This window comes from Balaenoptera borealis, assembly GCF_965194805.1.
Source record: "Balaenoptera borealis genome assembly, chromosome: 3".
NCBI lineage: Eukaryota > Metazoa > Chordata > Mammalia > Artiodactyla > Balaenopteridae > Balaenoptera > Balaenoptera borealis.
The window spans coordinates 121,882,996-121,897,989 of NC_138866.1; the positions used below are offsets into that span (position 1 = coordinate 121,882,996).

Below are 14,994 nucleotides of genomic sequence, written 5' to 3' on the forward strand. Positions count from 1 at the left end.
TTGTGGACAGTGTTACAGGAATCAATGTGAAAATGGTATAAGGTAAAGCTATTCCTAAATCACATTAAGTAGAAAAAATTACCACAAATCTCATGGAATAATAGATTTCGTATATTACCCGACTAACAGTGAATATGAAATAAGCAGTGCGTCTGGAAATCTTAAGCTCTGCTCTTCATAAGGGAATTGGTAATGACTGAGGCTTTTTTGACAACTGAATATACCAAAAAAGTGGAAGGGCAAGAATACAGCAGTCTCTTCCCACAGGTCTGGGTGATTTGATTCTGAATGTCCAGCAGTTAATTAAGAGAGAAATACCCCCAGAGTAAAAGAAGGCCAAGTCCTCATAACCTGAAGCTCACAGGAAGATCTTATTCAAGTGGCTCTGAATTCCATGCTTACCAAGCAAGCAATCTTCTGATTTTTTAACTCAGTCTCAGGCTACCCCAGTAGGAGGGAATTCCTGGGTTTAGACAGATTCCAGACCTTGAGCCAGATATACATCTACCATTATAAGTTGATATATTTTGATTTACAGGCCTGCTTTTATATCTTTTGGTTAATGTGAACTCTTTTCTCAAAATTTTACCACTTCTAGGAAGGCAATTTCTGAACCATCAAATGACGACAAGGACCATATTGACCTGATCCTGTAGAGGGCACACCAAGATGCATATCAACACCACAGCAGTCAAGTCACTCTCTGTCTCTGAAACTCTGTTTGGCCACCACATATCAGTCAACTACTCCTCTAGCAGCCAAGGCAGAAGACCCCACAGAATTCTCCAAACCATCCCTTCCCAGAGAATCCTGAACTGAATTTATAGTTTGAGCCCCATCTGATCACCCTGAAAGGATGGACCAGCTGACTGGTGTGGCAAATGGAACTGCCAACATAGTCTGGATAAACATCATGCACTTCCTTTTGTGAGAACAAGCTCCTCAATTATTGAAAATACTCAAGAAGAGGTCAGGATGATCATGAGCAAACCCCCTCACACGTATCATCCCAACTATACTGCTCTAACTTTTCTCACAGCAACTCCCTTCTATCCAATGGACCATGAGTCACGAGACCTAGGATCTATTTGCGTGTTGTATAATCTTATACCTATCACCCAACTTCTCAATTTCCTTGTGTATAAAATGATCACTGTGGTACCCCCAGCAGGGTTTCTAGTACATAGCAGTCAGTCAATAAATATTTGTTTAATGTTATCAATCAACATCAGCAAGATCAATTACAATAATTATTCTGAAAGATGTATACTCTGCAAATATAACTCATGTCTAAGTCTTCCTAATGCCAAATATTGGTATGGAAAAGGGCTATGCTGGCAGTTAGGATGAGATTTAGGCCTCTGAGAAAAACCTAAGGCTGACCAAAATTATGAAGGGGAGGAAGAGTTGGCTGAGTCACCATGAACAGCTGAGATTACGAACCACTGAGAAGCTTGTCAAAGTCTGGGTTAAGTTCTAGTTCTGATAATTTGATAAAAACATTTAGTGAGAGCATGCTGTGTGCCACAGCCAGGTACCGGGAATATAGTACATAACCAAGACATGCTACCCAAAAAGGAAGGAGGAGAGATATATAAGCAAATAACTAAAATACAATATAATGAGAATTATAATAGAAGTTTATATAAAGTGCTACAGAAATATGGATGAGAAACAGAGCTGGGTTAGGAATGGGAGAACAAGAATGAAAATACAGGGCTTCCCTGGTGGCGCAGTGGTTGAGAATCTGCCTGCCAATTCAGGGGACACGGGTTTGAGCCCTGGTCTGGGAAGATCCCACATGCCGCGGAGCAACTAGGCCCGTGAGCCACAATTACTGAGCCTGCGCGTCTGGAGCCTGTGCTCCGCAACAAGAGAGGCCGCGATAATGAGAGGCCCACGCACTGCGATGAAGAGTGGCCCCCGCTTGCCGCAACTAGAGAAAGCCCTCGCACAGAAACGAAGACCCAACACAGCCATAAATAAATTAAAAAAAAAAAAAAAAGACAGAGATTGTCTAATTAGAATGTAAATACTGTTAAATACTGTTTAAAAAAAAAAAACGAATGAAAATACAAGGTCAGGATAACACCATTAGCAATGTATGTAGGCAAGGGAAGAACTAGAGAAAAAAGTCCAGTTTGTAGGATTATCAATGTATTGCCTCAATATTAAATCAATAGGGACTTCCCTGGTGGCACAGTGCTTAAGAATCCTCCTGCCAAAGCAGGGGACACGGGTTCGAGCCCTGGTCTGGGAAGAGCCCACATACCGTGAAGCAACTAAGCCCGTACACCACAACTACTGAGCCTGCGCTCTAGAGCCCACGTTCCACAACTACTGAGCCCATGCACCTAGAGCCCATGCTCCACAACAAGCCACCGCAATGAGAAGCCTGTGCATCGCAACGAAGAGTAGCCCCCGCTCGCCAAAACTAGAGAAAGCCCACGCGCGGCGATGAAGACCCAACGCAGCCAAATAAGTAAATTTATTTGAAAAAATAAAAAATATTAAATCAAGATTATTAGGAAATAGGTCTCTGGCCCAGTGGTCTCTCTCCAGTGGTTGTGTGCATACCCAGGAGTGCAAAGGATGATCCACTGGGATGCAGGGAGAAGATATTGAATATTTTATTTATTCTTTCTTTTAACTAAAAACAGGAAAAAATTAAGCCTTATGAACTTAATGTACAGATGGAAATTGGCACCCTTATGAGGTTTCATGCCACCCAATCACTGCCAGTATTTGAACTATCTGAGGAATGAATGATGTTCCATAATAAGAAGTGTGTCCATCCAAGTGGATTTACATCAAAATTTTTAAATTGTGGTAAAATATACATAACATACAATTTACCATTTAAACCATTTTTAAGTGTACAGTTCGATAACATTAAGTACATTCACACTGAGCAGCTATATACATTTTTAACTACTAAAGCATACAAAAATGAGTAAGTCGCTTTAAAAGATTCCTATAAAAAAGCTATGTATTGGGACTTCCCTGGCGGTCCAGTGGTTAAGACTCCATGCTTCTAATGTAGGGGGTGCGGGTTCAATCCCTGGTTGGAGAACTAAGATCCCACATGCCGTGCAGTGCAAACAAACAAAAAAAAAGCAGCTATGCATTAAAGATAATACTAATAATGCAATTATAAGTGAACAAGAGAATGGCAGAGATAACACTTCCTCTATTTCTCTTTTTTTTTAAATTATTATTTATTTATTTATTGTTTGGGCTGTGTTGGGTCTTCGTTTCTATGCGAGGGCTTCCTCTAGCTGTGGCAAGCGGGGGCCACTCTTCATCGCGGTGCGCGGGCCCCTCACTATCGTGGCCTCTCTTGTTGCGGCGCACAGGCTCCAGACACGCAGGCTCAGTAATTGTGGCTCACGGGCCTAATTGCTCCGCGGCATGTGGGATCTTCCCAGACCAGGGCTCGAACCCGTGTCCCCTGCATTAGCAGGCAGATTCTCAACCACTGCGTCACCAGGGAAGCCCCCTCTATTTCTCTTATAGGCTTCTTTAACCAGACTGTTTTAAAAATTTAATCTAATCAGATCTAAGAAGACAGCCTCCCAAATTAAAAAGTAATCAAGGTTATTCCAAATATGAATCCATATGGACTACCACTGATTAACTTCACCCTAAGTGTATACTCTACATCACAGCCCTGGGGCCAAATCCAGCCCAAACACTGCCTGTTTCTGTAAATAAAGTTTTACTGGAACACAGTTACATTCATTTGTTTACATATTGTCTAAGGCTGCTTATGTACTACAAAGACAAAGTTAAATGTTTGAAACAGAGACCTTATGGCCTGCAAGGCCTAAACTATTTAATATCTGATCCTTTACAGAAAAAGTTTGCTCAGTCTGCTCTACATCATGCCTCTCACAGGTATTCTCTCCAACTGTGACTGCCATTAAAATAAAAAATATTTTTTTTTAATTAACTGAATGTAACCAGAATTCTTTGAATCTCTGTTCTATTCAAGGTGTTAAGTGTGTCACTTGTCATTCAGACCTGTCAGCCAATACTATGCCTGGTCCACCATAAGTAAACAAGAATCTCTGGTGAATTATGAAATCAAAACAGCCACATCAAAAAACAAAACAAAACAAAAAAACCCCAAACAACAAAAGTCTCTAAAGAGGTTATAAAAAAAAGACAACTTGAGACTATGAGAAAGAAAGGGAACCAGCAAAAACTATGCCAAGTGTGTTGCGTGACTGAAAAGGACAGGAAGATGAAGTCAACAATGATTCAAGAGGGAGTATGAGGCAAGGGCTTCACAGGAAAGCAGTTCAGTCATGTCCATTATGAACTGACAATGAACTATCCTGGACCTATCAAAATGACAGATGAAGACAAGCAGTTAATCAATGGTAGAGAAGACAGAGTAAAAGAAGCAAAACGGGAAATCATTTTTGGCTTGGCCACAGACTCTACAAACGTAACTTACAAACCCACAGCTCTGACTTTAGAAAGTGTCAAGTATTTTCTCATGCTCCCTCTGACTAAAGATCTTCCATTCATTCATTTGACAAAGATACACTAAGGATCAGCTATGTTCCAAATACTGTCAGGAAAGCAGACAGTGAAAAAAATTTCCAAGAGGAAATACTGACACCATAGGTCAGCAAGAAAAAGAGAATATAAAGTAAATGAAAGGCAGGCTAAAATTCTCAGTTGTCTCTTATTCTTCCCTTCCCTCATACCTTAAAACAAATATTGGGAAGTCCTAGGTCAATAAGCTGTCTCAATACTTGGCTTATTCAGCCCAAAGGGCCTGGCTCTGTATTAAACTGGCCTTTGGCCACTAGGAGAGAAAAGCACTTCCTCTGGAAAAGATAAACAATGCTTCCCAGATTTCTTTACCTTTCAATTACAAGGGCCAAGTGTGTGTTAAGACTAGAGGCTGGCCGCCTTCCCGTGCCATTTTGCTGCCAGCCTTTGGCACAGAGGCCCTTTGGCCAGGACAACTTATAACAAACCCATTGTTGTGTAACACTCAGTGCCACTTATTTATTGGTTTTTGTCACACACATATTGTAAAGGGGAACTTTGTCCTGCACTTACAGCACGCTAAAGGGCACCTGAAGGTCAAATTACAAATGTTTTAGTGCCAGACTCAATGGGCTTTGTGAGCAGGTTCCTGAGAGTATCTGGTACCTTGTTTTCAACTCCCAAATTCCAGGCCCTGGTAATCAGTCAACTTCTTGGGCTCCAGCAGCAGCACCAGGGTTTTCAAGTCTGGTGGATATATGAAGCACATCCAAGGAGGTTAAGAAGTCACATTAGAACCTCAGAAGGACCATGAAAACTTAGCAAAAAATAACTTTAGGGCCTCAGATGGTGGGATCACTGTTACACTAAACAGACCATATAACAGGCCTCAGGAGGTTTCCCTCTGCTCCCTGGGACTGATGCTCCATTCATCCACTTGACAAATATTCTAAGTGGTCAGTTCAACGACCAAGGTCACAGGAACTACTCTTTATAACCACCCTCCCACCCCCCCTTCTTTTACAACCTAAAAGAAGAGATTAAAATCTGCTTGTGCTAAATCTCTCATCAGTTTTGGATTAGGTAACTAGAACCAACAAACCCGTCAACAACTTATTACTAACTTTGAAAGAACAATTAAAAGCCAGAATCAACGAGAGATTATATTCTTATAGCTTTATCAATCTATTAGTCTCAACATCAATGTACATATACCAGAGAAAATTTGATTTACAGATCTCTAATGAGAAAAATACTTAATCTCCATTTCTCACTCATCCATGAAAAAAACATTAATAATCTACATTACAACTGTGGTGGGAAGAAACCAATCTACTTCCTTGGAATCCTTAAAATGCTACATAAATGCTAAGTCAGTCAATCTCCGGCAGACCTTCCTACTTACCTTACAGGGTTCACTGATCAGATAAATAAATGTAACTCTGTTTTCTATCACAAACCAATTCTGAGCCACATCACATCATCAAATTCCCAGGCCACAGACATCTTCCACACAAATCTGGATTCAAAAGAAATTCTCGAAAAGAGAGTCTAACAGTTTACTGCCCATGATCTCTTTACCTTATTTACATGCACTTAATAATCTAGGAAAGGGGAATGGATCAAACAGCGAAAGCAGAATAAGTGTCAACCAGAGTACACTTTTTTTTTAAATTTTTTAAAAAAATTTTTTAGTTTTATTTTTTTGGCTGCGTTGGGTCTTCGTTGCTGCGCGTGGGCTTCCTCTAGTTGCGGCGAGCGGGGGCTACTCTTTGTTACGGTGCACGGGCTTCTCATTGCAGTGGCTTCTCTTGTTGTGGAGCGTGGACTCTAGGCGCGGCGTGGGCTTCAGTAGCTGTGGCGCGTGGGCTTAGTTGCTCCGCAGCATGTGGGATCTTCCTGGACCAGGGCTCAAACCCGTGTCCTCCGTATTGGCAGGCTGATTCTTAACCACTGCACCACCAGGGAAGCCCAACCAGAGTATACTTTTGAGAGTGACCCCACTTTTTACTATATCAGAGTGACTTGTTAAAGATCAAATAAATTACTTGTTTTGAAGTTAACTGTACTCTTTCAAGAGAGTTGCTATAATCGTTAGTAACGGGGGAAGAAAAGAAAAAGAAACAAACTTGACAGTCTCACCATAACACCCAGCAATCACACCCCTAGGTATTTACCCAACTCACCTAAAAACCTGTGTCCACATAAAACCTGCACACAAATATTTACAGCGGCTTTATTCATAATCACCAAAAGCTGGAAGCCACCAAGATATCCTGATATATCCATACAATGGAATATTATTCAGCAATAAAAGGAAATGAGCTATCAAGCCACAAAAAGACATGGATGAATCTTAAATACATATCAAGTGAAAGAAGCTAGTCTGAAAAGGCTACATACTATGTGATTTTAATTATGTGATATTCTGGAAAAGGCAAAACTACAGAGGTGGAGGGTAAAAAGATCAGTAGTTGCTGGGGGAGGGGGGGGCGGCGGGCGGTCCCTGAGGGAAAAGGGGAAGGACGGAATAGGTGAAACACAGGCGATTCTGCAGAGTACTGTAATGAGAGATACAAGACACTATGTACTTGTTAAAACCCACAGAACTTTAGAGCACAAAGAGTGAGCCTTATTAATGCATGCAAATTTTTTAAAAAATCACTGAGGAGGTTGGAGGGTCCAAGGATGAAATGCTGAATGTAAGGAAACAATCTGTTACGAATACATGAAACAAGTCAATGAAGGGGGTGGGAGTATGGATTAGGGTTAGTAATTCTGATACTGTATATTGGAATTGAATAATTTAAGTCAATGGATGGCAGATAGTATGGGTTTCTCACAGTTGGAGGGAGAGGTTACAGATAAGGAGGAGGCTAGAATGATCCACGTGGTAATGGATTAGACTTGGACACATCACTATGAACTCATATTTAGCTTAATATTATAGTAGTGAAGGTTACATATAGAAGTATTTACAGATATGTGTACATACACTGGTTGAGTATACACATATATATTTTCCTGCTCTGTCAGCTGAAGGGCGACACCCAGTAGCAATGAGCACATCTAGTGGCTAGACTGTGGTTTGTAATACCATTCTCCAGTAAAAGGAAACAAGGCTCCTTGGAGACATGGCTGATTCTAGGGTTGGGGCAGGAAATTTAAAAGATAAACCTGGAGCACCTTGTAGTGCCAGAAAGTAAGGAAGTACTGGGGGGGAAAAAAAAACCCACCCACAATGATGGGAGCATGTCAAAGGTACACAGTAGCCAACTGGAAGAGCTCTCAGCATCCAAAGCTGAAACAATCTGAGTACCAAAATAAAGTGGTATTGAATTATAAGCCAAAGTATAAAATAAATACTTATAAGTCCATACTGATAAAAATAAATGATAAAAACAAATGAGAGAGAAGAGACAAACCTCTGATGCAGAAGAATTCCAAGTAACTTATGTAGATATTCTGCATAAGTCTCCACGCCTTAGGTGTGGGCTGTACATAGTGACTTCAGAGGAGAACTCTGACACACACTACCTCAGCCAGGCAATCAAGGTCAACATCAAAAGTCATAAACCATGGTGACAGTACATATTCTTGATATGATGTGATGAAAATGACACTTTCTCTCTGTGGTCTTCCTCCCAAAAGCATATAACCCCAGTCTAATCATGAGAAAAACATCAAATACCAATTGAGGAATATTCTACAAAATAGCTGACCAGTGCTCATCAAAACTGTCTAGGTCATCAAAAACAATGAAAGTCTGAGAAACTGTCAGAGCTAAGAGAAGACATGACTACTAAATGTAACGTGGTATGCTGGATGAGAGTCTGTAACAAGGACATGAGGTAAAAACTATGGCAATCTGAATAAAATATAGACTTTGGTTAATGTATCAACACTGGTTCATTAAATGTAACAAATGTATCATACTAATGTTAAGATGTTAATAACGGGGAAAATATGTGTGAAAAAAGTAATTTACAAATTGCTAATGAAGATTATCTACAAGTACATGAGAGATTATAAACTGCTTGAACATTCGAACTTAACAAAGAGTTAATTTTTTGGTAAAGAAAAAAGGTGTTTTTGTTTTTTTTTTTAAAGGGCAGGTACATCAACTTCGAAGCTCAGTACATTGGTTCTACCTTTTTATTTATTTAGAAAAAAGTTTTGTTTTGTTTTTTTCTTAAAGAGAGAATGAAGCAAAGTACAGAAGGTTGAAGTCTAAATAGAAAAAGTCATTTTGTATCCAATAATTCTACAGTTTTTCAAAGGATACAGAAGAACTAACAACTCAATTTCAGTCTCAGATCTTCAATCATTGTCAATTCAGAGAGTTATTTAAGAAGCAATGAAGGAAAAGTGCCTTGAAATACCTTTTTTTTTTTCCTCAAAATTTCAATAGTTTATTCACGGAATCAGGCACTTTCAAAACTTAAAAATGCTGGCTTCTGAAGGGCCACACAGATTCTAGTGAATCTGCTATAATTCATTATTATAACATTATTCTAGTAAATATTCAATATGTTAAAGAGCATACCTGATTCTAGTGAATTAACTATGGTTCTATAATGAGCAAATGACATTCAACAATTTGTCAGTTACCAAATAAAACTGGGCATTAACACACACCAGTGTATGCCCTCCTTGGTGTGCCGGCAGGGACAGTGAACACAGCAAATTTAAAACTGTGTCTGTCAGAAACTGTAAGATCACAGAGATGTCTAGGCCCATCCCTTCCTCTCCTCTAACTGAGGATGGGAGTCAAATCACAAAAAGAGAAGTTATTCAAGAATCCCCAGAACAGCTTTAGTGCAGGTTCAACCCAGACATCACTACTACCACCAGTTACCAGATTAAAAACAACATCACTTTTGTCTATGTGAACTCTAGGCAGATCACTGACTTTTTTTGAAGGAAGGGAAGTGGTGGGAGAGGGCAGGGAGCTGGTGTGAGTCTCTAACAGCTCATTTCCTTTCCCTTTAATATCTTGACGAACTAGCTCTGGAAGAAAAGAAACATGCTATATTTTTGTGAAGCTCTGCCAGCATCCTTTTTTTATTAGGGTAATAGATGACTTATTTAAAGAACAGAAGTGGATAAGTGGACAGGAAACATCAGATTAAGAAGACATATTAATTTGATCCAACTTACAAGAGTTGTGCCGACGACGGAAACTTTTGGACTGACTCAAGGATTCCATGTGCCTGTCCACATAGCTCTTTGAGCACTGCTGCTGGGGAGAGACGGCAACATCTTGGCTCTTCACATCTGTCCTCTTAGGGATGTTCTGAGGGGCACTGCTGGAAGAGGCTGGCTTCTTGACCAACTTGCCCGTGCCATTCTGATTGACACCTACTTGGCACCCAACACCAGAGGGGCCTAATTCTGTCTGATGAAGGTCTCCAAAATGTTGGTTTTCTCCAGGACCTGGTATCTCCAGAATTTTTAATTCCGTTATGTCACCTGCCCTGAAATATACAAAAGAGTCCAAGTCTCAAAATTATAATAGTGATAACAGAGATGAAACTGGGATCAATAGCAACCAGCTACACCTTTGCAGGGCTGCATTTCAATGAGTCATCAGAGGCAAAACCTAGAAAAGGTAGTAGAGCACTTAAAGACAAGGCTCAGCCACTGACATTCAACTGACACAGCACTGGCCTTTAAAGAGACCTATTGTTAAGGGGGAGTTGGGGAGGGGGAGGGATGGACTGGGAGTTTGGGGTTAGGAGATACAAACTATTACATATAGAATGGATGGACAAGGTCCTACTGTAAAGCACAGGGAACTATATTCAGTGTCCTGGGATAGACCATAATGGAAAAGAGTATAGAAAAGAATGTATACATATGTATAACTAAGTCACTCTGCTGTTCAGCAGAAATTAGCACAACATTGTAAATCAACTATACTTCAGTAAAAAATAAAGAGACCTATTGTTAATCACAAAACTATCATTAACATCTTAGATTTCTAGACTGCTTAATAGTTTTTTTTCATTCATTCACTCACCTGCTCATTCGATAGGTATACACAGAGTACTTACCATATGGTAAGCCCTGTACTAGGAGTGGGGTATATAGATATGAAAAGCATTACATGCCCACAAGGAACTCGCAGTCTGGTCGGCAGAAAATTCAAGTAGGTAATCAAAAGTGTTAAATACTATGACAGAAGTGTGTACAGGGGACTAGAGCTCCCCAAAGCAAAATACATGTGAGTCTGGCAGAGATAGATGAAGCGCTTAAGCTAAGTCTGGTCGGGGAAGGAAAATAAGAGTTGGCCAAGCAGAGTATGGTAGGGAAAGGGGCATCTTAGGCCAAGGCTCAGAGATTGAGAAAATGTGGGCCATTTGAGGACCTGCAAATGTCACAGTGTTACTGAAGAGCAAAATGCTTATGGAGGGCCATTAGGAGCTAAGGCTGTGGAGGAAATTAGGGATCAGATCATAATCACACTGGATTTTCCTGGTGGCTGTAAGGAAGGTGGAGAAACTAGACACAGGGTCACCAGTTAGGAGATGAGGCAAGAAATAAGAGGGGAAGTGACAATGCAAAGAGAGAGGGGAGGACAGAACCAAATAACACTTGGAATCCACAGAATTTGGTAACTAACTGAACATGAAGATCAAGAGAAAGAATTTATTATGACTCCTAAGCTTCTAACTTGGGTGAAAGGTGTCGTTAGTCACTAATTAAGGGTACACCTTGGGAGGAAGAAATCTGCAGATAACATAATGAGCTCAGCTTTGAAAATCTTAAATTTAGGATATTCTGTGGGATATCCACCTGGAAATGACCAGTAGACAATTAAAGTGTATGGAACTCAGATAATGGGTCTAAATTAAAGATTTGGGATCTCACTAATGTGTAAGAAGGTACACATGAGACTGTCTAGAGAGAATACAGACTCAGAAAAGAGCCGAAGATAGAACTTTGACTAACCCCATCTTAAAAAGTGAGAAGAAAAGGAATCTGGGGGTGGGGGGGGGAAAGGTGTATAAAGGAATGGAGGAATATATGGCAAGAAAACCCAAGGGGTGACAAAGAAACAAAAAGAAGAGGCCATTCCAACAGTTAGGGCACATTTGAATAAGATTAGAATTGAGACACTCTACTGCATTTGGCACTTGGCAAAAGCTACTTCAGCAAGATGGTAAAGTTGGAAAAAAGACAATGGTGGAGTAGGGAGGGCCTAGAGGGACCAGGCCACAAAGGGAATGAAAGCAGACTACAGTTGACCCTTGAACAACACAGTTTGAACTGTGCAGGTCCACTTATACATGGATTTTTTTTTTCCGACTAAACACATTCTATAGTACCACATGATCCATGGTTGGTTGAATCTGCAGAGACAGAACCATGGATACTGAGGGTCAAATGTAAAGTTATACACAGACTGTCGATGGTGCAGGCAGTTGGCGCCCTAACCTCCTCATTGTTCAAGGGTCAACTGTATTTTGCTCTGAAAATAATTGTGAGAACAAAGAGAAGGGAAATGACAGGGCAATACCTAGTGGCAAATGCAAGGTGTGTGTTGGGGGGGGGGCAGGGGGGAGTGTTTTTACTATGGGGGAAGCCTGGGAATGTTAGAAAGCGAAGAGAAGAGACAGTATAAAGGTTGCAAGTGAGGACACAAAAGAAAAGGAGATAGAAAAGGATAGCACGTAAAGCATACGCACGATAACGTTAGCCCTGAACACAAAGGATATTTTTTCCATGAAGACTTCAGAGGAGATAAGCAATAAGAATGGATACACCTACAGAAAAGGTTACATGTGGATGTTGTTTAGGAAGTCAAGGAAGCTCTTGCCAGACAGTCTCTTTTTTTTTTTTAAAGATTTTTTGGTTATTTAAATGTTCTTCTTTTATTTTTTTATTTTTTAATTTATTTATTTATTTATTTATGGCTGTGTTGGGTCATCGTCTCTGTGAGAGGGCTTTCTCCAGTTGCAGCAAGCGGGGGCCACTCTTCATCGCGGTGCGCGGGCCTCTCACCATCGCGGCCTCTCCTGTTGCGGAGCACAGGCTCCAGACGCGCAGGCTCAGTAATTGTGGCTCACGGGCCCAGTTGCTCCGTGGCATGTGGGATCTTCCCAGATCAGGGCTCGAGCCCGTGTCCCCTGCATTGGCAGGCAGATTCTCAACCACTGCGTCACCAGGGAAGCCCCTCTTCTTTTTTTTTTTTTAAATTAATTAATTTATTATTTATTTTTGGCTGCACTGGGTCTTTGTTGCGGTGCACGGGCTTCTCATCGCGGTGGCCTCTCCCGCCGTGGAGCACGGGCTCCAGGCACGCAGGCTTCAGTAGTTGTGGCTTGCAGGCCTAGCCGCTCCACGGCATGTGGGATCCTCCCAGACCAGGGCTCGAACCCGTGTCCCCTGCATTGGCAGGTGAGTTCCCAACCACTGCGCCACCAGGGAAGCCCCAGTCTCTTTTTTAAAAAAAACAAAACAAAACAAAACATAAGAAAGGGAGGTTTCTGTCAAACTTGTGAAAAGACGGATGTGGAGACATCTAAGGTTGAGATCTGTTAGCAAACACTAAGAAAAATACATTCCTGTAGCTAAGAACTTCAGCTACTGGCTACAGTGTGCCTCTGGAGATAAATCATAATATAAATCTACAAAGAGAGATAGTTACATGGTGGGGCGGGGGGGATCAATAAAGACCTTAGACGTAAGAAAGCACAAATAATACAAAACTGAGAAAGGAAATCTGAAACCATAAAAGAAAACAGAAATATTATTCTGAATTTGACGCATTTAATATTGCATGTTTGACAGAGATAAGAAAAATGTTTCACAAACCCTGAATCATTAGCTGAAAGCTAATTACGACACAAAGTCTCTGCTGAAAGAGTAGAACTATAACATCTAAGATTGCAAAATCTCACCCCTGATAAGACTCTACTCAAAAGTAGCCCTATGCAAGAGAATATTGGCAATGAGACCTAGGTCAAGCTCCACAGATCACCAGACTGGATTTGGAAGAATCAGGATACTCACCTGAAAGTGACTTCTGGCACAAGGCACTTCACTCCATTGTGGAAAGGCCGGGTGAGAGAAATGGTCTGGCTGACCTGATCCACTGCTGATACTCTTCCCTGATAGACACCCAAGCTATCTCCACAGTTGATGGACACAATACTGCCCAGCCAATCCGTAGCCATGTTTCAGATGTGAGACCACCGCGGAGAGAAGGAACAATGCAGTGTACCTTGAGAAACATATAAATCTTTAATAAAATTCACCAAACATTATATCAGGTCTGTACCAGGTGTTGCTCAATAATATATATTCTATCACATTCTTAATTGAGGTAATAAAGCATAAAAAATAAAGCTTTTTTTTTTAGTAGGAGTAAGCATACTAATGAATAAGCAATACCATTATATATATAGATCTTATAACTGCTTTAAACCACATGTACTGGATAAATATTTACCTGGACATCAAATCACAAGAACTATCACCTGTTTATAACATTATATTTTAATATATCTGCCACCAGAATGCTTTCAAAGAGAATAAATAAGAAACAATATATTAAATAATAATGTTGGTAGTCACAGTAGCTCATATCAGACTAACCCTCTTGCTGATGATAATGAAAAATTGTGGACAAAATTTTTTTTAAAAAAGCTGACTGAAGGCATTAGAGAACACTACACCAAACTACAGAATAACATTCTTTTCAAGTTCACCAACACATGCTGGGCCTTAAACTAGTATCACTTCATTTCAAAGGACTGAAATCAGACAGAGTATGCTCTTTGTCCATAACAGAATTAAATTTGAAGTTGATAATAAGATATTTCAAATATCCCAAAATATCTGGAAATTAAGCAAGACATTTCTAAATAACCTATGGGTCAAAGAAGAAATCAAAAGGGCAGTTAGAAAATAGTTCAAATTCGGGACTTCCCTGGCAGTCCAGTGGTTAAGACTCCGCGCTTCCACTGCAGGGGGCGCGGGTTCGATCCCTGGTCGGGGAACTAAGATCCTGTACGCCATGCCACGTGGCCAAAAAACAGAAAACAGTTCAAACTCAATGAAAATGAAAATAGAACATATCAACATTTATGGGATGCACTTAAAATAGTGTTTCAAGGAAATTTATATATTTATCTATTTCTAATATAAATGCTTATATTAGAAAAGAAGAAAGGTTTAAAACCAATGATTGGGCTTCCCTGGTGGCAAAGTGGTTAAGAATCCGCCTGCCAATGAAGGGGACACGGGTTTGAGCCCTGGTCTGGGAAGATCCCACATGCCGCAGAGCAACTGAGCCCATGCGCCACAACTACTGAGCCTGTGCTCTAGAGCCCATTAGCCACAATTACTGAAGCCCACACGCCTAGAGCCCATACTCTGCAACAAGAGAAGCCACTGCAGCGAGAAGCCTGTGCACCACAATGAAGAGTAGACCCCGCTCGCTGCAACTGAGAAAGCCCGCGTGCAGCAACGAAGACCCAA

General features: G+C 40.7%; 1 protein-coding gene across 4 annotated transcripts in view; it reads right to left on the reverse strand.

Moving 5' to 3' along the window:
• EDC3 (enhancer of mRNA decapping 3) overlaps nt 1–14,994 on the reverse strand; it is a 52,561-nt gene that overhangs the window by 22,355 nt on the left and 15,212 nt on the right. For all 4 annotated transcript variants that reach the window (XM_082387319.1, XM_082387320.1, XM_082387318.1 and 1 more), the window contains 2 exons: nt 13,525–13,735; nt 9,667–9,983 (listed from right to left, as the gene is read on the reverse strand). In XM_082387319.1, the coding sequence (XP_082243445.1) occupies nt 9,667–9,983; nt 13,525–13,688 (481 nt within the window). In that variant the 5' untranslated portion in view covers nt 13,689–13,735. The remainder of the gene's footprint in view (nt 1–9,666; nt 9,984–13,524; nt 13,736–14,994) is intronic.